Below are 23,498 nucleotides of genomic sequence, written 5' to 3' on the forward strand. Positions count from 1 at the left end.
TCAAGACAACCACAAATGTGTGTATATTTAATAAACAGAAGGCCAGATGAGACGGCTCACCCCTACAAACCCAGTACTTTGGGAGGTGGAGTGGGGATGATATGGTTTGGCTTGTCCCCACCCAGATCTCATCTTGAACTGTGGGAATGAATGTGTTGTGGGAGGGATCCAGCGGGAGATCATTGAATCATGGGGGTAGTTTCCCCGTACTGTTCTTGTGGTAGTGAACGCGTCTCAGAAGATCTGACGGTTTTATCAGGGTTTCCGCTTTTGTGTATTCCTCATTTTCTCTGGCCACTGCCGTGTAAGAAGTGCCTTTCACCTCCCGCCATGATTCTGACGCCTCCCCAGCCATGTGGAACTGTAAGTCCAACTAAACCTCTTCTTCCCAGTCTTGGGTACGTCTTTATCAGCAGCATGAAAATGGACTAACACAGGGGAGAATCAGTTAAGACCCCAAGTTTGAGACCAGCCTGTGAAACACAGCAAGACCCCCCATCTCTACAAAAGTAAAAACATGAGTCGGTGTAGTCAGGTAGACCTGTTATCTGGGGGGCTGAGGCAGGAGGATTCCTTGAGTCCAGTTCAAGGTTACAGTGAGCTATGATTGCACCACTGCACTCCAGCCTGAGCAACAGAGCAAAACCTGTCTCTAAAATCAATCAAGTCCCAAAATATACAGCAAAAATAGAATTAAAGAATGAGGCCAGTCACAGTGGCTCAGGCCTGTAGACCCAGCACTTTGGGAGATCGAGGTGGGTGGATCACGTGAGGTCGCACCACTGCACTCCAGCCTGGGTGACAGAGACTCCATCTCAAAACAAAAACCAAAAACCAACTAGAAAGAAAAGAGCAAACCGAACCCAAAGTAAGAAACGCAAAGTCAGATCTTCCTGGGCGCCCAGGGATCTCACAGTTCCCTCCTGAGCTCCCAGCTGTGACTGGCTCTCCCAAAGGTTCCTGCTGAAGCCCCTTCTCCGTGGTCTGCACAGGGCTGAACTACCCCCCGCACCACCCCCCACAGCCATCCTGACCCTGGGAACGGAGAGGGGACGGGTGCCAAGAAGCCCCCCAGTGCCGACTGACCCCCAGCTCCCAGGTCCCAGCTACTCTCTGGGACGTTCTGCCTCTGAGACCCCTCCGCCCGTGGCCTTCGATGCCCGAGACCCCCACTGTACCCGCGACCCCCGAGGCCGTTGGACGCGCCTCGCGCCCTCCGCGGTGCCTGCCAACTTCTCCCTGACGGGCGCCATGCGGCCTGGGCCTGCGCTCCTCCTCCTCCTCCTCCTGGGCCTGGGCCTGGGCCTGCGCCGCCTCCTGCCGCCGCCGCCGCCGGCTCCTCGCGGGGCCCCGGCCGCCGTTCCCGGGGCGCCCGGCGGCCTCCTGAGGGGTGTCCCCGGCCTCGGAGTGCGCGTAGGTCGCGCCCGCCTCCGTCTGCGGCTCCGCGCGGTGCGGGCGGGCGGCGTGGTCCTGAGCGGCGGCGGCGGTCTCTGCTTCCCCCGCGGCGGGGCCCGACGGCGCTGGTACTGCCTCGACCTGCGCGTCCTGCTCAGCGCCCAGCGCCCGCCCCGGCCCGCACTGCCCACGCCCGTCGACCTGCAGCTCTCCGCGCGCCGCGGCCGCCTCTCCCTAACGTGGTCCGCGCCGCTGCCGCGCCCGCCCGGGTGCCCGGCCTGGACCTTCCTCCTGCGGCTGCTGGGACCCGGCCCCGCCCCCCGGGCCGCCCCCGCCACCCGCGTCTCCCCGCGCTCTGCGGCGCCCGGCCCACGGGCCCAGTCGGGCTTCGTGGCCCGCACCGAGTGCCCCACAGACGGCCCAGCGCGCGTGGTGTGGCAGGCCGTCAACTCGTCCCGCTACAGAGCCGTCGAGTCGTCCGTGTCCTGCCAGATAGACGCCTGCGTCATCCAGAGCGTGAGGATCAACACGGACCGGAGGGGCGCCCCGGTGCGCCTGAGCAGGACGGCGGAGACCACCCTCAACGCCTCGGTGCAGCTAGATTGCCCGGGCGCTCTCGCCATCTCCCAGTACTGGCAGGTGTTCTCCGTGCCCGCCGTGGGCCACGCGCCCGACTGGACGCAGCCCTTGGACTTGCCCCAGCTGGAAATCAGGAGGAGCCCCTTGTTTATTCACATTCCCAGCCATTCATTATACTGGGGGGTGTATGTGTTTAATTTCACGGTGTCCATCGTCACAGGGAACCCCAAGATGTCCGAGGTGAAAGACTCAGACGCCGTCTATGTCTGGATCACCAGGAGTCCCCTGCAGGCAGTGATGCTTGGGGAGGCCCACATTACAGCTAATTTCCCAGAGCGGCTGATTCTGGATGGGTCCACGTCCTCAGACCCAGATGCAGACAGCCCGTTACAGGGACTCCAGTTCTTGTGGTACTGTACCACAGATCCCAGAAACTACCGTGGGGATCAAATAATCCTGGGGAGTAAGGACGTCTGTCACCCCGAGCAGGCCAATCTGAAGTGGCCCTGGGCCTCTGGCCCTGTACTGACACTTCCACCAGAAACACTGAAAGGCGACCAGGTGTATTTCTTCAGAATGGTGATTCGGAAGGATTCGAGGACAGCGTTTTCTGATAAAAGGGTCCACGTGCTCCAAGGCCCAGAGGCCATAGCACACCTCACATGTATGGAAAACTGTGAGAGGACGTTAGCTGTCTCCGACAGGTTTGCTTTGTTCCTGAACTGCACGAACTGTGCGAGCCGTGATGTCTACAGATGGTCACTTTTGTCTTCTTCAGGTGGTGAGATGCTATTTGACTGGAGCGGGGAAACTGTAACAGGAAGGCATGGTGCTTATCTGTCCGTAAAAGCTTTTGCTTTTCGGTATTTTTTGGAAGCTGAGTTTTGGATTTCTCTCCATCTGGCAAGTTGGACTGGAACGACCTCGGTCTTCAGGCATTCTTTTATTATTAACCACGGCCCTCAAATCGGAGAATGCAAAATTAATCCAGCTAAAGGAATCGCACTTATGACTAAATTTGTTGTCCAGTGTAGTAATTTTAGGGATAAGCACATGCCTCTTACATATAAAATAATTGTTTCTGATGTGCACGGTGCTGGTGAAATCAGTTCAGTAAAAGAGAACACCCTGGGGACCATCTTGTACTTGGGGCCTCAGTCCACAGCACCCCCTTCCTTTCTCCCTGTTGGTATGTTGGCCAATCAATATGCCTTGAAGATATATGCCCAGGTCTACGACGCTCTAGGAGCTTTTTCTCAGGTGACTTTGTATGCTACTGCACAAGCTCCCACCAACAAAAATTCATCAAAAACTGTGTTGAATCAGTTACTCAGTTTCACCATGGGACCGAGTTCCTTGCTGTCTACTTTGATTCAAAAGCAGGATTTTTTACCCGCAGGTTACTTAATGTACGTAGTCGCTTCCGTTTTGAATAACATGAGAACGGAATTCTCGCTTCAAGATGACAGAGTCAGTCTCCGAGAACACCTCGTTGAACAGTCTTTCCTTCTTCCTGCGAGCACTTTGGTGGAAATTGGCCAGGTGGTCATGGCTGTCACCAAATTAACGCAGAAACCCTCTGAATTCACTTGGGATGCTCAGAAACGTGTCACCATGAGGACATGGCAGGCAAATCATGCCTTGCAAGAGTATCAACAAAAAGATCAACACTTTCGATCTGAACAAATAGAAATTGTGAGCACTGGAATATTAATGACTATGTCCAATATTCTTAATCTGACTTCTTCTAACCAAGCGATGAAAGATCCTTTCTGTGTATTAGAATCTCTGTCAGACACAATACTGGCTAATAAGGTGCCAGGCAACGAAACCACCTCAATGAGAACCCCCAATTTCAACATGTATGTCAAGAAAGTTGAAAAATGGGATGTTACCCAGGTATTCAGAGATGAGAAGCACTGCAGAAATTGTTTTTACCCAACACTCAATGCAAGCAGTGTTCCCGGTCTTTCTGCAAATGCTCCCATTTCCACCATGTTTTGTGATTTCACAAATGATCCCTTTCCTTGGTTAAATGATCAGGAAAACACTTCGTTCGTGATATCTGGATTCAGAATGACAGGAGTTGCAGATAACGGCAGCGTGCTAGAGATCACACCTGATGTAGCGGAAGTGTTCCTTGTCAGGAAAAACGTGGCCTTTGCAGCTTTTGATCTCACAGTGGGGCCCGACAGAGAGGTTGATGGGTCCTCGAAGACGACAGGTGGGTTTAGCTTTCAAGTGGACAGCAGAGTGCCTAGGGAGGTGCTGGTCCACATCGTGACAGAAGTGACGGTGCCGTTCACGGTGTTGGTGTACACAGGCAGTCAGGTCACTCCCACAGCGCTGGTCGCCACCTTCCTCGTGCCTCACGACATCCCTCCGGTTGCCAGCCAAAGTGCCCTGTTTGACCCGGCCTGCAAAGTGAAGAAGGCTCGCGTGGTGTGCCTCCCCCTGTCCCTGCTGCAACTCATAGCCCAGCACAGCCATTCGCCCTTCTGTGCTGTATCCATAGTACTGCAGGCACCTCGTTTTGTCATGAAGCCCAGTGACAAGCTCGTAAGAATTTCTCTCTTCAGCGTCCAGTGTCTCGACATGTATGGGATCCAGAGTGAGTGGAGAGAGGGTTACTGCATTCTTGGTGAGAAGACCAGCTGGCATGAGGTGCACTGTGTCTGCAAGAACTTAGTGAGGGCCAGGCGGCAGCTGGGCACACTTGGACTCGCCAGCATTCACCTGCATACCCACTATGTGATGGCCAAGGTGCTTGTGATCCCTAATCCTGTGGATCTACGGTTAAACATCATTGAGACCCTTTACCAAAACCCGGTGACCCTCCTCACTGTGCTTTTCGTTATTCTCCTATACATGATCCTAGCTTTCTGGACCTTGTACAGGGATGAAATGGACCAGTTTCTTCGCGGGCATGTGATAGTTCTACCCGATAATGATCCTTATGATAATTTATGCTACTTGGTGACTGTTTTTACAGGAAGTCGTGGGGGTTCTGGGACCAGGGCCAATGTCTTTGTGCAGCTCAGAGGCACGGTGAGTACCAGTGATGTGCATTGTTTAAGCCATCCCCATTTTACAGCTCTCCACAGAGGCAGCATTAGCACTTTCCTCCTAACGACAAAAGGTGACTTGGGGGACATCCACTCCATCCGTGTGTGGCACAACAACGAGGGCCATTCGCCTAGCTGGTATTTAAGTAGAATCAAAGTGGAAAATCTGTTTAGTAGGCATGTTTGGCTGTTCATATGCCAGAAATGGCTTTCTATTGATACCACTTTGGACAGAACATTTCAAGTTACCCATCCAGACGAGCCTCTGACCAGAAAAGACTTTTTCTTTATAGATGTGAGCAGTAAGCTCCAGAAAAACCACATGTGGTTCTCTGTTTTTGCTGGTGGTGTTGCTAAAACATTCAGCAGGCTCCAGAGACTGTCCTGTTGCTTAGCAACGTTGCTAAGCTCGCTTCTTTGCAATATTATGTTCTTTAATCTAAACAAACAACAGACTGAGTCAAGAGAAAGGAAGTACATCAGATCGATGATGATAGGAATCGAAAGTGTCTTCATTACAATCCCTGTGCAGTTATTAATAACTTTTTTGTTCACCTGTTCCCAGAGGAAACCTCACGCAGATCTAAAGGAGGCATCTCCTCAAAAGCTTCCTCTAATGGCAGAAGGAAGTGGACACTGGGAAGAGTCCTTGAGAACGTGGCATGCTAATGAAACTGCTAAGGAGCTTCCTAGGGAGGCTGCAAAAGGAACCCCCGAACCCAGGCTCCTTAAGGCTGCTCCTAAAGCCACCCCCGAACCCAAGCACAGGCATAGGAAAGCACAAATCAAGACCCCAGAGACCCGCAGGCCAAATACAAATTCCAATAACAACGAAGATGATCCGAATGTCCCTTCCGAAGAGCACTCTTCCCAACAGGAGCTCCGGCAGCTTAAGAAAAAGGCCCAGATCGTCCTGCCTTGGTGGTGTGTTTATGTTGCATGGTTTTTGGCTTTTGCTACTTCCAGCATATCCTCATTCTTCATTGTATTTTATGGACTGACTTATGGCTATGACAAGTCGATGGAATGGCTCTTTGCATCTTTTTGTTCATTCTGTCAGTCAGTGTTTCTGGTGCAGCCATGTAAGATTATACTCTTGTCAGGCTTCAGAACAAATAAACCCAAGTATTGCAAAAACCTTTCGTGGTCAACCATGTATCAATATACTGAGATCAGGCTGGGTGGAATGAGTAAGCATCCAGACGAAAGGCAGAGGATACATGACCAGATTGTCCGAATCCGAGGCACGAACATGTACCGACCTCTCACAGAAGATGAAATCAGAATATTCAAAAGAAAGAAGAGGATCAGCAGAAGAGCACTCCTGCTCCTGAGTTCCATTCTAACTCATTTTATCTTTCTGGCCCTTCTGTTGGTCCTTGTCATGCTGCTATATCACACTGACACCTTCTACTACAACCAGTTTATCCGTGATCGGTTCTCTGTGGATCTTGCTACTGTGACTAACCTGGAAGACATCTACAGATGGCTGCACAGCGTGCTGTTGCCTTTGTTACACAATGACCTGAATCCAACATTTCTTCCTGAAAGCTCATCTAAAATCCTTGGCCTTCCATTGATGAGGCAAGTGAGAGCAAAATCTAGTGGGAAAATGTGTCTACCTGCCGAAAAGTTTGTGCAAAGCAGTATCAGAAGAGAAATTCATTGTCATCCCACATATGGCATTGACCCAGAAGACACAAAAAACTATTCTGGCTTTTGGAATGGAGTTGATCAGCAGGCTGTAGACGAGAGTATCAGTGGATTTACCTATAAGCCTCAAGGAAAGCAATGGCTGTATTATTCCTATGGACTACTACACACTTACGGATCTGGAGGCTATGCATTCTACTTTTTTCCAGAACAGCAGCGGTTTAATTCCACACTGAGGCTCAGAGGACTTCAGGAAAGCAATTGGCTTGATGAGAAGACATGGGCTGTGCTTTTGGAATTAACGACTTTTAATCCCGACGTAAATCTGCTCTGCAGCATTTCAGTCATGTTCGAGGTCTCTCAGTTAGGAGTTGTCAACACAAGCGTCTCTCTACACTCTTTTTCTCTTGCTGATTTCGACAGGAACACTTCAGCAGAAATCTACTTATACGTGGCCATTCTCATTCTTTTCTTAGCCTACATTGTCGATGAGGGTTATATCATTATTCAAGAAAGAGCCTCCTATGTGAGAAGTGTGTATAATTTGCTCAACTTGGCTTTAAAGTGCCTGTTCACTGTGTTGATTGTGCTCTTCTTCAGGAAACATTTCCTGGCCACGGGCATAATCCAGTTTTACTCGTCGAACCCTGAAGACTTCATTCCTTTTCATGCGGTTTCTCACGTAGATCACGTCATGAGGATAATTTTGGGTTTCCTGTTATTTCTGACGATTTTGAAGACCCTCAGGTATTCCAGATTCTTCTATGATGTGCGTCTGGCTCAGAGGGCCATCCAGGCTGCCCTCCCTGGCATCTGCCACATGGCATTTGCTGTGTCCGTGTATTTCTTCGCATACACGGCTTTCGGTTACCTGGTGTTCGGTCAGCATGAATGGAATTACAGTAACTTGATTCATTCCACTCAGACAGTATTTTCCTATTGTGTCTCAGCTTTCCAGAACACTGACTTTTCCAATAACAGGATTCTGGGGGTCCTGTTCCTCTGGTCTTTCGTGCTGGTGATGATCTGCATCTTGATCAACTTATTTCAGGCTGTAATTCTGTCTGCCTATGAGGAAATGAAGCAGCCCGTATATGAGGAGCCCTCGGAGGAAGTGGAAGCCATGACATATTTATGTCGTAAACTGAGAACCATATTCAGCTTTCTGACCTCCCGATCTAAGGCCAAAGACGAGCCTGAGTTCTTTACTGACATGATGTATGGGCAGCCAGAGAAGAACAGCCGCCGTTTTCTGGGGTTGAAGACCAGAAATATCAATGGGAAGAAAATGGTTTACCTTGTTGTTTGATGAATTATGGTTTCAAGAGTCTCAAGTGAGCGTTTCCCCAAATGCTGAGTCTATGGGATGAAGGGGATTAGGAAGTGTCAGTGGCTTCATCAGGCTTTCTACTCATGTCCTTCACCTGGCACATCCCCTACACTTGGAATTACCTCCAGTCTTGGCCTCTGCTCTTGGGAGTGTGAGTTGTGGAGTGTAGCACCTGAGGAGCGAGGAGGGTCACAGCGTGAGGTTCCTGGACTGATTTCCCTTTAGAGGGGAGTTATGTGACTCGGGGTACAAGGGCAGCCCTGTTTCTTTGGTGTCAGCAGCAGTTTAGGTTTTGAGAAGCAGATTTGAGAGAGGGACCTGGCCAGGGTGGTGCATTGTCGGGTGTTTCTGGGCTTGACCCACGCTGGAAGCCGATGGCCTGTTGCTCCAGCACCGAGCCCCAAACTCCTTGGCCTCGCTGGGAGGCCCCTTTGCAGACCAGGACTGCAGTCTCCCCTCTTCTTTGTTCCCCTGGGTTTAGGGCCTAGTGGGGAGTTCCAGGACTTACTTCCTGGAAGTGCTTGGGAACGCAGGAGTGGCGCTTCTCATTTATTCTTAAAGCTACTGCAAGTTAAAGTAAAATTCAGTAACTTTTTCTGACCAAGAGACATGTCTTGTTAAGCACCAAAATGGTGCATATGGGTTCACAGTAACATATAGTAAGTGTTCTATATGCTGAATAGAGCAACACAAGCATCTAGGATTTGGGCATTTGATTATTTATGGCGTGCTGGACCATTTAGGGATAAGGAAAATGTGGCTTGTCACGTAACAGAAACAAGAGCCGGCAGCTGTACTATTTTCATTCAGAAGTATGTGCATTTATGTAGATGCCACCTTAAGCTTTCTCAGAATTAAATGTGAGATCTCTTCTGTGAGCCTTGCAGTGATTTCCGTGTGAGGGGCACATACACGCATAGCTCCTGCCCGCCAAGTGGAGGGCCGGAAAAGGGGGACAATCAAATGAGATGGGTGGGTGCACCCACTTTGCTGTACCTGTCATCCTCAGCTGCGCTGAAATGAACATAGCACACTAGGCCCCCGCAGGTACCAATAGACACCTTCCATCCTTTCCTTCATGGAAATGCCTAGCCCTGGGCAGAATGTAGTTCTGTCTTACCTGTTGCCAGGTGAGAAGATGAAGAGGTCTCATGATTCACTCAAGTCCTCACACAGTCAGCAAGGGTCAGAAGGTCAGATGGGGGCTAGACGTTGTGGCTCACACCTGCAATTCCAGCACTTTGGGAGGCCAAGGTGGGCAGATTGCTTGAAGTCAGGAGTTCGAGACCAGCCAGGCCAACATGGTGAAATCCTGTCTATACTAAAAATACAAATATTAGCTGGACACGGTGGCGGGCACCTGTAGTTCCAGGTACTCAGGAGCCTGAGGCAGGAGAATCACTTGAACCCAGGAGGCAGAGGTTGCAGTGAGCTGAGATTACACCACTGCATCCCAGACTGGGCAACAGAGCAAGACTCTATCTCAAAAAAAAAGGTCAGATGGATTTTCTTTTTTCCCCTTTTTTTGAGATAAAGTTTCGCTCTTGTTGCCCAAGTTGGAGTGCAATGGCGTGATCTTGGCTCCCTGCAACCTCCACCTCCCAGGTTCAAGCAACTCTCCTGCCTAAGCCTCTCGAGTAGCTGGGATTACAGGTGCCCGCCACCACACCCAGCTAATTTTTTTGTATTTTTAGTACAAATGGGGTTTCACCATGTTAGCCAAGCTGGTCTCAAACTCCTGTCCTCAGGTCATCTGCCTGCCTCAGCCTCCCAAAGTGCTGGGATTACAGGCATGAGCCACCGTGCCCTGCCCAGGTGGGGACTTTCTAACTCCCCTGGTGGGAAGGTCATGGGGGTGGCCTGGCCCACTGGTTCTGACTGGGGCACATGTTCTTGAGATAGTGCCTCTCTTAACCACCTGACTTCAGAATGGATTGAGAAAAAGAGTCAGCAGGGGTCTAAATAATTACTTTTTACTGATAGAGGCTGGCTGCAGTCAGGACAAATGCACCTGCCCACTGAACTGCAGAATAAGGGACCTCAATCACCAGGTGCAGGCTAGCTGCAGAGACCTGCTCTTCAAGGCAGCAAAGACTGCTGGCAGGAGGGTGAGGCAGAGACACAGGCTATCTGTAGGTTGGCATCCCCAGGCCTTCTCCCCTAGTTTAGTAATACGCTGAAGTCCCTGCCCCTTCCAAGGGGCTGACGGGGGTCGGGGTAGGCTAGTTGGCCTCCCTTCCTAGGAAGAAAGCACCAGGGGTGGAGGAGAAGGGTTTCCCACCAACACAGCTCGAGCTGTGCAGTGGGAAAGTGAGTTACGAATGAGTCAGGGAGGGCCACAGTTGTAACCACAGGTGCCACACGGGCAGTCCCGGGGGCCCAGGAACGAGCACTGGAGGTGGTTTGAGTGATGACCAGGGACAGCTGCTGTGGGGCCTGTCAAATACGATAAGGATCTCAATTTCTTGCCGAAAGTGAAAAGTCCAGCAGTCTCGGGACTTTTTTCCAGGCATGCTGGGAAAGAGGAGAGAACAAGGGTTTTCCCTCTAACCTGATAGAGCAATGACAGGTAATTACACAGTTTAGAAACAAGAAGATGCCAGTTACATTATCAGGAGGACAAGGTATCACGTAACAAACCAAAATTCAGGTTTCTTCTGAAGAACGTTTTCACAGGACATAGCAACAATTTCTTTTTTGGGGGCGCAGGGACAGCTTCTTTTTGAGACGGAATCTTGCTGTCACTGAGGTTGGAGTGCAGTGGTGAGATCTTGGCTCACTGCAACCTCTGCCTCCCGGATTCAAGCAATCCTCATGCCTTAGCCTCCCAAGTAGCTGGGATTACAAGTGTGCACCACCATGCCCAGTTAATTTTTGTATTTTCAGTAGAGATGAGGTTTCACCATGTTGGCCAGGCTGGTCTTGAACTCCTGACTTCAAGTGATCTGCCTACCTTGGCCTCCCAAACTGCTGGGATTATAGGCGTGAGCCACTGTGCCCTGCAGGACATAGCAACAATTTCTAAAGGAGTCTTTTTTATTTTTTGAGATGGAGTCTTGCTCTGTTGCCCAGGCTGGAGGATCTCAGCTCACTGCAACCTCCGTCCCCCGGTTCAAGCAATTCTGGTACCTCAGCCTCCCGAGTAGCTGGGACTACAGGCATGCCCCCACAAACACCTGGCTAATTTTTTTTTTTTTTTAGTAGAGAGAGGGTTTCACCATAGTTGGCCAGGCTGGTCTTAAACATCTGGGCTTAAGTGCTGGGATTATAGGTGTGAGCCACCATGCCCAGCCTAAAGGAGTCTAAGATTCTTGTTCTCATTATGCTTCCAGGGATAGGGTAGGCCTATTCCAGAATGATTGGCTGTAGTCATGAACACCCTCCCAGTTGTCTCTGTAGCACGGAACAAGATGGATATTCCTGGTGTTGTTCTCAGTTTAGCCCCTTATTAATTCAGAGTAGTTGAACAAGTTTTACATGCAAAGAAAGGTCTGTCGCTGTAGCTACAGAGAAGGGGATATATGCCCTTCATCTATCTAAACTCTTTTGTTAATTACGAAGACTTTGCATTTTTAAGGGCTGCTTCTGGAATTTCGTTAGTTAGCATTAAAAACAAAATGCAAGGCTTTAGACTTCTGTTACTGGCAGAAACGGAGAAGGGGACAAACAGGATGATATTCAGTGAAGTGGGGTGCATAAGGAGTTATTCTTCCACAGTACCCCCTTTTGCTGCTATTGGCAATATTTTAGCTCTAGATGTTCATCTGCATTCAATCCTTCTGATTTTCAGCTTTTCTTTCAGTCTTCACCTAAATACACAATGTACAATATTTGATATTGTGATAATCTTTTAAGATCACATCTATACAACATTTTATAAGTAATGTCACAACATATAGGCAATTATTTTTCCCAGCGAGCCCACCCCTAGCACCTGTGGGGCCTAGGGCAGGACTACAAATAGCTACATATCTAACTAGTTAAAAGCTTACAAACTGTTACATAAAATACTTATATCCATCTACCTGGACAAATACACCTTCATAAACCAATTCAAAATTATTTATAAAACTATGATTTTAATATAGCTGAAAACTGGCAAAATATTAAAGATAACTCAGTTTAATTTTTTATTGTGTACCTCTGGGTATTCTGTTGACGGGCCGCTAATGCTCGGATGGGTAATGAAGACATATATAATCCATAAATTACGTTATTTCTTCCATGAATGTTTGTCTTGTCTTCATTTCAGAAGAATGACTAACATAGATTTTCACACAATGGCAGTCTATTGACAACAGCGCCACATTAGACAAGCTTTCCTGGTCAGTGTACCTTCGGATCGTTTTGGTTATTTCAACTGGCAGAACTTGATGCTGCTGAGTGGTAACCAATTATGAATAAGATTCTTAAAGCTTTATATTCAGAACTAAACTATGACTATTGATATGTTTAAACTCTGTAGGAGGGGCACATATGCAAAATTATCATGATTGCAGAAAATATTACACAATATATTTTCATTATATAACGTTATTATTTCACCATTATCATTGTTTCTTACATTTAAATCCATATAAGATTTATTCTTTTTCGGGCCAGGCGAGGTGGCTCAAGCCTGTAATCCCAGCACTTTGGGAGGCCGAGGCAGGTGGATCACGAGGTCAAGAGATCGAGACCATGCTTGTCAACATGGTGAAACCCCGTCTCTACTAAAAATACAATAAATTAGCTGGGCACGGTGGTGTGCGCCTGTAATCCCATCTACTCAGGAGGCTGAGGCAGGAGAATTGCTTGAACCCAGGAGGCGGAGGTTGCAGTGAGCTAAGATTGCGCAATTGCACTCCAGCCTGGGTAACAAGAGTGAAACTCCGTCTCAAAAAAAAAAAAAAAAGATTTCTTCTTTTCCGTTTACATTGCTAGGGTATTATTACAAAGACAACTGAAAACTGCGGTAGGTAGGTTACTCACTGAATCTCCCTCTTCAGTAGCATCTATACCTTGATCTACCATAGCAAAAAAACAGTCACTAGAGAAGTCAGTTTCAGAATCATTCCTACATAAATGTTTTCTTCAGACTCCAGCAAATGCTTCTAGTTCCCGTTTGCTTATATTTTACTTGAATGTTATCTTAAGTGTTTATTTCATATGCAGTTACTTTTGGGAAACCATTTTCTCCTAAAACTTTATGCAATATTTTAAAACCTTGGATTTTTTTTTTTTTTGAGATAGAGTCTCGCATTGTTGCCCAGGCTGGAGTGCAATGGCTCGATTTCTGCTCACTGCAACGTCTATCTCCCGGGTTCACACAATTCTCCTGCCTCAGCCTCCGGAGTAGCTGGAACTACAGACACATACAACCACATTTCGCTAACTTTTTGTATTTTTAGTAGAGACGGATTTCACTATGTTGGCTAGACTGGTCTTGAACTTGTGATCTGCCTGCCTCGCCTCAGTCTCCTAAGTGCTGGGACTACAGGGATGAGCCACTGCATCCAGCCAAATCCTTTGGGATTCTTTTTTTTTTTTTTTGAGATGGAGTTTTGCTCGTTACCCAGGCTGGAGTGCAATGGCATGATTTCGGCTCACCGCAACCTCCGCCTCCTGGGTTCAGGCAATTCTCCTGCCTCAGCCTCCCGAGTAGCTGGGATTACAGGCATGTGCCACCGTGCCCAGCTAATTTTTGTATTTTTAGTAGAGACAGGGTTTCACCTTTTGGATTCTTTAAAAGCTTTTTCTAATAGTAATAACTGGACAGCTCAAATACAAAATTAACTCCACTTTCTGCCAAAGACCAGAATTTTCTCTTTGAATGTTACCTATTATTTCACTTAACTCTTGTAATCTGTTAATATGTCTAAAATAAGTCAAATAGCTTTAACAGCACTCATGGGATTACCATCGTTGTATCTGAGAGTAATCACGGGCCAAATTCAAAATGCTTCAAGACGTTCCATCTTAGACACCTCCAGAAACAAAAACAACTCAGTGTGTCATCTTTGAAGTGATCCAACAAATCAAATGCCGTTGCTCTAAGCACCGTGGAGGTCATGTCTACTAGCAATGAAACCCAACTGTTTGCTAATTCTTGGGCCCCTCTTGCCCAGGTCGAAGAGTGGTTTTGGTTTCCACTACCGCTAAAATGCCATCCTTACGTCTCAGTTCGCCCGAGGAGTAAGTCCCAGACCTCAGCCTGCTGCAACTTGGCAATATTCCTTCAAATGTGGCTTGACGAACCAAGATCAGGAACGGAGACGAAGTACCTCTCGGCCTAGGGAAGGGTCACAGAGGGCCCTGTAACGCAGCAGCATGTGAAAAGCTGCGGGCTGGTGGCGCAGGCTGGTGGCACAAGCAGGCCTTCTCCTGCATGGAGCAAAACCCGCAAACCTTTGGGAAAAGGAGGGCGGCCACCTTGTCGTCCCCGAAGTACAGGTGAAGGCCCGGTGGGGCTGGGGCGAAGAACTCCAGCTGGGCATGATTGGAGCCCACAGGCAAAGCCAGGCTGGCTTCAGAGTCCGCGCCTCTGACCCCACGGAAAGGTGCCTCTCACATACTGGAGGCTCCAGGACTGGGGCTGGCATTTCGGGTCTAGGCCACCGGGTGTCAGAGGCCCCGGGCGGGAACCGAGGGAAGCAGTTGTGGCTGGTGCCTGGGGGCGAGGGGCAGCGGAGAGGCCCGGGAGGCGAAAGGGGAACGCAGCGGAGACCCGAGGGGAGCCACAGGCCAGGTGGGCCTTGGAGGAGCAAGGACAGGTCCTGAGACCCCGCTGGGCAGACACATCGCTTCCTGTGTGAGGGGTCGGACGTTCCAGTGGGGAGGCGCGGGCGAGCGGGTGGGAGACTTCGGGTGGGAAACTGGAGGCGCCCTCGCCCCTGACGAGCCTAGTGGAACACTCCGAAAGAAGCTGAGAGCCTCGGAGTGGCCAGGACCGAGCCCGGGCCCGCCGCTGGCGCCAAAGTTCTGGGGGATTCCCCCTGCCCAGAACCAGCGCATGAGCACGTGACGACCGGAAAAGCGAAACGGCAGCGGAAGACGACCGCGAGGCCTAGCGCCTCATGCGCCTGCGCCTGCGCCGGGATTGGCCGAGCAGCCGCGGGGCGGGGCCGCGCAGGCGCCATGGACGCGGCGCGACGCAGGCGACTGTGAGTTCCCTGCGGCTCCTTGCGGAAGCGATAGGGCTGTAGGCCGTCCCCGCGCTGCTTCCAGGCGTCTCCCGCTCGCCGGTACTGAGTCCGCGCCGGCGTGGTCTGTTGAGTTCCGAGCACCAGGGGTCGGTGCGGCTGCTCTTGGCTTTTGGGACGAGACGGAGGAGCTGGGTGTCGGCCTCGCAGGACGATCCCCCGCTGACGTCGGGCAGCGTTGCGGGGAGGGAGGGCGCGCGGAGGCTTGCGGGGACCACCAGCGCTCCCGGACCCGCTCAGCGGTCCCTGCTTACAGGCGCCGCCCCGAGGAGCCTTGGCGGGGACCTAGCACGCCCCGGTGCGCAGAAGAGAAGCGGGATCAGGTTCACGCAGTCCCACGATCGGATCCTTTGTTTTTTTTTTTTGGAGCGGAGTCTCGCTCTGTCGCCCAGGCTGGAGTGCAGTGGCGCGATCTCGGCTCACTGCAACCTTCACCTCCCGGGTTCAAGCGATTCTCCTGCCTCAGTCTCCCGAGTAGTTGGGATTACGGGCGCCCGCCACCATGCCCGGCTAACTTTTGTACTTTTAGTAGAGACGTGTTTTGCCATGTTGGCCAGGCTGGTCTCTAACTCCTGACCTCAGGTGATCCGCCCGCCCCGGCCTCACTAAGTGCTGGGATTACAGGCGTGAGCCACCATGCCCCGCCGGCCAGATTGTAAAGTCGTTGGTAGCCCACGTTTCCTGGAGTTGCATCTGGGGTCACCCAGCGGCAACCAAAGCCCATACCGCTTGATTCGCCTTTATACGCCAGGCCCAGTTCTGGCGAGGGGAGGTCACCGCCAGGAGCCCGGGGCCAGCTGATAATATTGTATTTGATTCCCTAGTCAAGGAGCTGGGTAATCGGCGATATCGTAACTTATGGTGAATCCATCAGATGGCAACCATTTAGCCAGAAATATAAGGAAAGAGAAGCCTCCAAGACCCAACAGTGAACATGAGAATGGGTTCCATACCAGCAGATAAGAAGACAGTTTTAATGAAGTGCTGTATATGACGTGTGGACTAGTGTGAGGGCATAGAGCTGAGAAACAGGAGAGTTTGCACCCACACTGTGCTGTTTTCCACCAGCATTCACTGCGGGCTGGTGGTTAAGACTGAGGCAGAGCAGGAGACCAGAAGGCTTTGGCCGTGTTGCAGCCTTGGAGAAAGAGATGGCTGCCCCAGCTGGATCCTGTCTGGATCCTTCCTGGCAGTACAAAAACCTTAAACCACTGGGATATGGGTCCCAAATCCTGTCACTGTGGGCACCCGTGAAAACATATTTCAGCTGGGGATAGAGAAAAGGGATCCCCCAGGGTACAGTGGGGAGGCAGAAAACTGTCTTAGGACTGTATCATTAGGGTCTTCACAGTTGGGGAAGTGGCAGGATTCCTGAGAAAGCCTGTGACCCAGGGACACCCATCTCTTGATCTTGCAGATGGCATCCCATGCAGAGTGCCGTCCTCTGGGAGTGTTTGAGTGTGAACTCTGTGCCTTGACAGCTCCCTATAGCTACGTGGGGCGGAAGCCCCCCAACACCCAGTCGATGGTGTGAGTATGTGCCCTTTGGGCCAGTGTCAGGGAAGCCTGTGCCCAGTGCTGGTTGGTGGGTGCTGGGCCTAGGTCTGACACCAGCTTGGGTGTGGCTCTTTAGGTCCCACTCTGCCCGGGCTCTGGATACTTCCGCTGTAATCTCTGGAGGCCTGGGCAAGGCTTGGGGTCTGACTGACTCTTCTAGAACCTTCCTCCACACCTAGCCCAGAGTCCAACACCTGCTTTAGCTGTGGGGAAGCAGCTCAGCAGCTGGGAGGAGCTGTGGTGGCCTCACCGTTTGGGGCTGCGCCCTTGCCATGACACTGTCTTAGTGGGAGGCCTGTCCTTGTAGACCTGGACTAGAGCCGGTGGGTCCGGGGTCTTATCTCTTGACCTCCAGCTTGTCCTTCGTCAAATGCCAGTTTGTTGGAAAGCTGGCTGGTGTGTTACTCACATGGGATGCAGAGGTGGGGCATGGCTTTTTCTTCCTGGCTGTTGTCCCTCTGCTGACTGGGAGCCTGACTGTCATCATGCCACCCTGTGGTGTCATTCTGATGTGTGACATGAGGCCACCTGGCTTCCAGGGTCTGTGAGCGTGTGTCCTCCCTCGTGGAAGCAGGTGGCTTGGGGTGTAGGGGAGGTCTGAGGTGCTCAGATGGTGGCCTTTTGCCCCACTCTGGGGAATCAGTCAGGGCCTGGGGGCTCATGTTGGAGCAGCCCTTCTTTTGGCTGAGAACAAGGGTTTCTCTCTACCACAGCTGTTAGAGAGGTGAGAACAGGCCCAATTTCAATGCCAGTGTGGTCCCCAATTGCTGACCCTTTCTGTCACTGTCCTGCAGCACGGGTGGCCTAGTCCCCTGCCCGCCTGAGCCCACGCAGGTGTGCAGGCCCTGTGATGGTCCAGGCTGCTGATGCATGGCCGTTGCTCATGGCTGATTTTCCGACAACAGCGATTTGGGCCGTTCTACAGCTGGCATCTGTCTCCTTTAGCCTCCTGGAGGAAAGCTATGTTATGAAGGATCCCTTCACCTCCGAGAAGGGCCGGTTCCTGGTCCTTGGCTCGCATTGCAGTTTGTGCGGCAGACTGGTGTGTGTGGGCCCGGTGGGTAAGCTGCGTGGGCTGGGGCTGCCTGTCTGCTGGGGTTATCCTGAAGCTCTCCCTGGGTAGGGTGGCCTGGGAGGGAGGGACCAGCTGGTTCACCTCGTTATAGATGGGGCCCGCAGCTGATGAAGGGGAGAGGCGAGAGGGCAAGCCAGGGTCAGTTAGAGGGTCTCAGCCTGGTGTAGGAATGGCAATAGGTTCTTGGTGGCTCTGCCCCCAACCCCAGTGACCCCTCACGGTTCCTCCCCTTCCCACCAGCAGTGCAGATGGTCCTTGTCCAGGGACAGTGACTTACCTTCTAGATGTTCTTGAGGGCCCTTCCAGAAGAAGGGACTGTTCTTTCTTGAGCACCTGTGTGCCAGGCCCTGTGCTTGGGACCTGTTTTACTGCTGACGCTTCATTCAGTCCTGCCCCTAACTTAGGTAAAGCAGTATTCTATTCCACCCATTTTATATATGAGGGAACTGAGGTTCAGAGAGGCTGGGTGGGCTGGGTTCACCTGGGTAGCTGAAAACCTAAGGATGGATGGAAGTGGAGCAGTGTGGCTTTCACAGTGTGGCCAGTGTACTCAGAGTGATCCTGGAGTCTGAGAAGTCCCTGCATGTGCCATAGGGTGACATGTATGCAGGGGAGGTGTATCAGCAGCCAGGGGAACCAGATGGGCCAGGGTGGTAGGAGCCTCTGCAGTGTGGCATAGGGAGTGTCTGAGGCACATGGAGAAGCTGGTGGTCCAGGAGGAGCTGGGAAAGGAAGCCTGGAAAGGTGGGTGGGCCCGGTGGGGAGGTCTTGAATGCAACACCTCGGCCTTGGGCTGCTCTTCGAGAGTAGTGGTTGCGGGGCGGGAGGAGGGGTGCACACCGGTATCGTAAGTCTGCAGCTCTCTTTGTTTCAATAGTAGGTTGTTAACGAGCACATCTCCATGGCGAAGGGTCTTTTCTAAGAGCTGCAGGAGGGCAGCCTGATATTTGCAAGCACACTAAGCTTTAGGAACAGACAGACACCAAAAATGAGAGTGGCCTAAGTAAAGCAAATAGTTACTTACTTTCTCCTGTTGAGTCCAGAACTGGTGGTCTTGGCTGGAAGGGCACCCCTGTTGTCTTCAGCAGAGCCTCCATTTGGGTCCCTTGTGGCTGTGGCAGCTCCCAGCATCATATCTGCATGCCAGCCAGCAGGAAGGGACATGAGAGCACAGTCCATTCCTTCAAAGGGCATGACCAGGAGGTGGCACACAGTTGCTGACGCCCCTGACCAGGCTGAGTCACATGGCTATGCTCAGTTGCAGAGGGGCCTGGGGAATGTCATCCTTAGTCACGTGCTGTGCACCGTGATGAATCTTGGGAGTTCTAGTTTATAAGGGAGAGAGTCATGGCCGGACAGTTCTGGCCTCCTGCCTAGACTAGCTAGCTCGTCCATGGCTTCTTTGGTCTGTGGGGCTGTCCTTCCTGTCCCCTGCTGCTCCCAGCACCAGTGGCCACTGTTCCTGCTGCGATAACTGGGAGGGGAGGACTGGGATTTCCGGCTTTCTGGGCACAGCCTGTGCTCCAGCTTTCCATTGTTGTCATGTCACCGTGAGGGAGCAGAGCAGGCTCCAGAGTCTTTCTGTCCCATCCCAGCTGTTCCCACCCAGGGTAGCCCAGGCTTGCACTGCTTTTCTCCTGGACACCCTGCCAGGCCCCGAGGCCTGGCTCTCCCTCCTGCTGGTCTAGCTCTGGCTACGTGCCCACATTGCATGCTGGGGCCCCAGCCCAGCCTCCTGAGTGTGGGAAGGGCTGGCTCCTGGGAGAAGCTGCACCGTGTTCCCAAGATACTCAGTCTCCATCCTTGTCCCCCTCTTTCAGGAGTGCAGTTTATTCTACTCCAAGAGATTCTGCCTCCCTTGTGTCCGGGAGAATATCAGTGTTTTTCCTCAGGAAATTCGGCAAGACTTGGAGAAAAGGAAAGCTCTGTCCAAGAGGCCCCCTAGCCAGCCTGCTTCTCGGACGTGAGTGCAGCTGGGGCCGCGTCACTGGGGAGCACCCTGCACAAAGCTCCTGGGCCAGCCTGCGCCGGGGATGCTGCCGAGCTGGAAGCCGCACTCCTGGCCTTGTGTTTTCACCACTGGGAGCAGCACTGCAGCCCAGAGGAGCTGCAGTCCAGCTTGGAGCGGCCACAGGCACAGGGAGTTGTGCCGAGAAGGTAGCCAAAAGGCAGGTGCCAGACCAGACACAGCCAGGAACCCGGCCAGGCAGCCCCACGCACCCCTCAGCACTGAGGCCTGAGTGAGTGCTGCTCAGATGCGACTGTGAGGGACGACCTCCTTCAGCGGGGCAGCTCCTAAGAGGCCACCTGCAGGTGCATGTGCAGGAAGATGCCACGCCGTGTTGGGGCCAGGGCGCACTGTAGGTGGCTGTGATGGTCTCTGTAAGGAAAATCACTGACAGCAGCTGCCTCTGGAGCCAGCCTGGGAGGTCTAGAGGGTGACAGAATTTTCCTTCATATCCTTATGTGATGCTTGTGAAATGTTTTCAACCTTGACCATGTATTACATTTATAATAAAAACCCAGCTAATGTTTGGAAAAGGAATCTTCTGCTGAAACATCTGGATACCCGACATTCTCCCTGGGTACTCTGGGCCTGGCAATGGCCGGGGTCTCCTGGGAAGGTGAGTGCTGGCTTCCAGCCTCTCCAGTTCCCTCAGGCTCTGGCTTCAGCTCAGGGCCCTCCATTCTGTCTCCCACAGTCCCAAGTCAGGAATGCTGTGAACTTCCTGTCCTCACGTCGCACCTCAAGACCATCACGCTGCCTGCCTGCCTCCTGCCATCTCAAACACAGTCCTGGGTGCCTGCAAAGCCCAGCCCACTGCCTACCTGGAGCTCCTGCAGCACCCACTCCTCCAGACTCCCCATCTCCCTGGAGCTTCCAGGGTGGCAGTTGGCGGGACACTGATCTGTGCGCTCTGGAATGTCTGCTTCGAGTTCTGAGAGGCAGGAGCTGCTCTGTCGTAACTACTCCAGGCCAACTGTCAGGTGATGAAGGGATAAATAAAGAGTTTTTGCTGACTTATGTGTGCACTGATGTATTTGAAGACGCCCGCTGCTTTCAGAAGTGTCCCATTGTATGTGACTTCAGAGGAAAGGATGTCGTGTTCCGGATCCACATTGTCCTAGATCCATTCTGTACACGTAAGGACACGAAAGGGACTCTGCAGATGGAGAGCACCTCCATGAAGGGCGCAGGGGGTGTTCTGGCAGAGGGCAGACCCCACAGCCGGGGACTCGGTTCTTTTACACCAAACCGTCCGTCCCGCAGCATCACTCAAAACTCACCAGCACATTTTAAAAAATAGTTTATTTTTTAAAACCATTAAGGCAAAACTGTACCCTGAAATTAACTCTGTACATTCATCAGTCTTACAGTAGGACATCCCGAACAGAAGTTCCCATATGGTCAGGATAGAACTCAATACGTGTGGTCAGTTCAGCCTCCTAATAGGATAATGAAGACCCAAGAGTTTTTTAAAATTAAGGTTATTTTACGGCCATTTTCTAATTGCCTGGAACCAATCAGTTCATGTGACTAGAAAAATTACATTTGCCCTTCTCTGCACACCCTTGATTCCTGAGGTCCCGGATGCCCAGTCCCCCCACCAGGAGAGAGGTATGACATTGGAGAGAAGACGCTGGAGCCCGCGTGGCAGTTCCTGCTTTGGAACTGCACCTGTTCAGCATAAATAAGAAGCTGTAAGCCCTGAAATACTGCGAGTATAAGGCACTCATGAATAGTAAGGGACGTGGACGGACAGCCCAGTCCTTGCCTGGGATTTGCACCGTTCTTGCGTCTGTCCACCCTCTCCCCTAGGGTTGTGGCATGATGACATTATGGGTCCCAGAGGACGTTACCAATATGCACCGATAAGTTCAGCAAGTCACTGGAAATGGTATGGGGAGACTCACAGGGTCTGTGGTTTCTGCTTTACACTTTGGGTTGGGCCACCTGGAGGATGCCAGAGAACAGGCACGTGCAAACAATTTCCATCAGGACATTTCCGATTGCTGAAGGTCTTTGGTAATAACCCATAGGTACCGGTTCCCTGAAGAGCAGACAGCTATTTACTAAACAGGAGCAGTGAAGGGTCTTTAGCCAAACACTGTTGCATGAAATCGGTGGCCTCTAACCTGGAGTCTAAGGCCTTGCTGGTGAAGGTGACTAGAGATAGACTCTCTTGTGCTCTGTGCATGCACAGTATGGTAAAGGGAAGAGATTTCCACACTGGAAGTAAATTCTGCATGGCTCCGGTGAAATGAGAAGCTGTGTGCGCACCCACGCATGCGCAGTGTGTCTGAGTTGCTGATTTCAGTTTCCTTTGTGTTTCCAATAGGTTCAAGAGCCAGGCTTTTTAAGAATCTGAGTCAATGAACACGGATTTCAGAAGAATCCAAATGTTTGTTATTAGATGAATGATTGTAAGTTAGTAAGATATTTGTATTAGGATGCTTTTCAAAAACTCACATCACAGTATTTAAGATGTAGCTATTAACAGTTCTTTTTTGCCACACAAGGTAGAAAAAGTAAAGTGATATTTAACATGAACACTGTAATATTAGCGAAAAGAGCACTATGTGGGATTCATCTCTTGTGAGGTACATGAAAAAGGAACTGACTGAGCCTTTAAAAAAGTGAAGTTGCCAAAAGTGAGTGATTTTACTGTGAAATGATCGGCCAGTCCCTCCTCTTCGGGGCCAGAAGGCTGACCCCCTCTGACTTGAGGCAGAGCCCAGGCCTGGGGTCCGGGGAAGGTGCCCGAACGTGTCTCCCGGGACTGTAGCATCCCCCCAACACTTGGGTCACCACTTTTCCTGGGAGCCAGGGTGTGTGGCACTTTCTCAGTTCATTAAATGAATGGATTTTTGCTGCCAGGTGTGGGCAGAAGAGCAGCAAGAAAAGAGGCAGCAGGTAGACATCCTTCTCACATTTGACCCAAACTGCAAACTTAAAAAAAAGCTGACCCCCACCTAGGTCTTAGTTTGCTGTCTCTGATGTAAAAATCATTTTTTCTTTTCGTTTTTTTTTTGTTGTTGTTGTTGCAAATAGTCCCTCTGACAGCCACGAGGCCACTCAAGTACTTGAGGTCATCAGCTGCTTCTATGAAGACGCAACATTGAACGTGGACACGGTCTGGTCTGTTTTTGTTGGCAAAGGACGCCGGAAGGATGTCGTCATATGTGTTTCAGGGGAACCACGTGCTGTAGCTCCTCTCCCTCACAAAAGGAGCTCTCCAGGGGGAGAGAAGTAACCGATCATACCTCTCAGGTCTGAAACTGAAATTTTGAGAAGCAAATGGTCGGTTGACAGCTCCATTCCAGATCTGCAGAGATGTCCTCAAATAATCCAGAGCTGGCAAAAGGCAGAGCAGGCAGCAGCCCTGGGCACCAGCCCCTTTCTGTTCTCATAAGAAGCCCACACACATGGCTTTTTGTGATAAGCTTCCAGCCCATGCCACTGAAATAACGTTTCAGAACGTGCTGCATTTCCCAGAAATAGCATAATGGAAATCATTATGTAATTAAACAAAGCATGAAGCTCATCATGTTTTTCTTTTTAACAAAACTTCCAATTTCACATTTTAGTGTGTATTGTGGTTTCCAGAGAAATATATGGATCTCCTATATTCTGAGTCAGATCAAATATATTGCCTTTATTC

General features: G+C 51.0%; 2 protein-coding genes and 1 long non-coding RNA gene across 11 annotated transcripts; 2 read left to right on the plus strand and 1 right to left on the minus strand.

The window, feature by feature from the left end:
* Window positions 1-1,223: 1,223 nt before the first annotated feature.
* Window positions 1,224-8,897, plus strand: PKDREJ (polycystin family receptor for egg jelly). The gene has a single exon (XM_035273143.3). The coding sequence runs from the start codon at window positions 1,252-1,254 to the stop codon at window positions 7,999-8,001; it is 6,750 nt and encodes a 2,249-aa protein (XP_035129034.3). The 5' UTR covers window positions 1,224-1,251; the 3' UTR covers window positions 8,002-8,897.
* A 1,688-nt stretch (window positions 8,898-10,585) lies between these two features.
* LOC144578426 (uncharacterized) lies at window positions 10,586-18,973 on the minus strand. The gene is made up of 3 exons (XR_013524193.1): window positions 18,860-18,973; window positions 13,922-17,939; window positions 10,586-11,831 (listed from the first exon to the last, which is right to left on the minus strand). It is a non-coding gene; the product is annotated as an uncharacterized LOC144578426 (long non-coding RNA).
* On the plus strand, window positions 15,128-20,856 carry CDPF1 (cysteine rich DPF motif domain containing 1). Of its 9 annotated transcripts, none has more exons than XR_013524187.1 (5): window positions 15,128-15,296; window positions 16,621-16,733; window positions 17,706-17,817; window positions 19,656-20,459; window positions 20,538-20,856. XR_013524187.1 is itself a non-coding variant. In XM_078343584.1 (4 exons), exons 2-4 carry the CDS (start codon window positions 16,621-16,623, stop codon window positions 19,778-19,780), a joined length of 354 nt encoding a protein of 117 aa, XP_078199710.1. In that variant the 5' UTR covers window positions 15,128-15,501; the 3' UTR covers window positions 19,781-20,856. The 9 variants fall into 9 exon arrangements, 7 of the variants coding, with proteins under 7 accessions (XP_078199710.1, XP_078199705.1, XP_078199707.1 ...); XR_013524183.1 differs by having other exon boundaries at window positions 15,128-15,164; XM_078343584.1 differs by having other exon boundaries at window positions 15,128-15,501; window positions 17,706-17,821; window positions 19,656-20,856.
* Window positions 20,857-23,498: the final 2,642 nt, after the last annotated feature.

This window comes from Callithrix jacchus, chromosome 1, assembly GCF_049354715.1.
Source record: "Callithrix jacchus isolate 240 chromosome 1, calJac240_pri, whole genome shotgun sequence".
Classification (NCBI taxonomy): Eukaryota; Metazoa; Chordata; class Mammalia; order Primates; family Cebidae; genus Callithrix; species Callithrix jacchus.

What these genes read in the sequence shown, in the direction of transcription:
- CDPF1 (XM_078343579.1), top strand. Translation starts at nt 16,621, where the DNA reads ATGGCATCCCATGCAGAGTGCCGTCCTCTGGGAGTGTTTGAGTGTGAA. An exon ending in CCCAACACCCAGTCGATGGT is followed by an intron (nt 16,734 to 17,705) that starts GTGAGTATGTGC and finishes TGTCTCCTTTAG; the next exon opens with CCTCCTGGAGGAAAGCTATG. An exon ending in GACTGGTGTGTGTGGGCCCG is followed by an intron (nt 17,818 to 19,655) that starts GTGGGTAAGCTG and finishes CCCCTCTTTCAG; the next exon opens with GAGTGCAGTTTATTCTACTC.
- PKDREJ (XM_035273143.3), top strand. Translation starts at nt 1,252, where the DNA reads ATGCGGCCTGGGCCTGCGCTCCTCCTCCTCCTCCTCCTGGGCCTGGGC.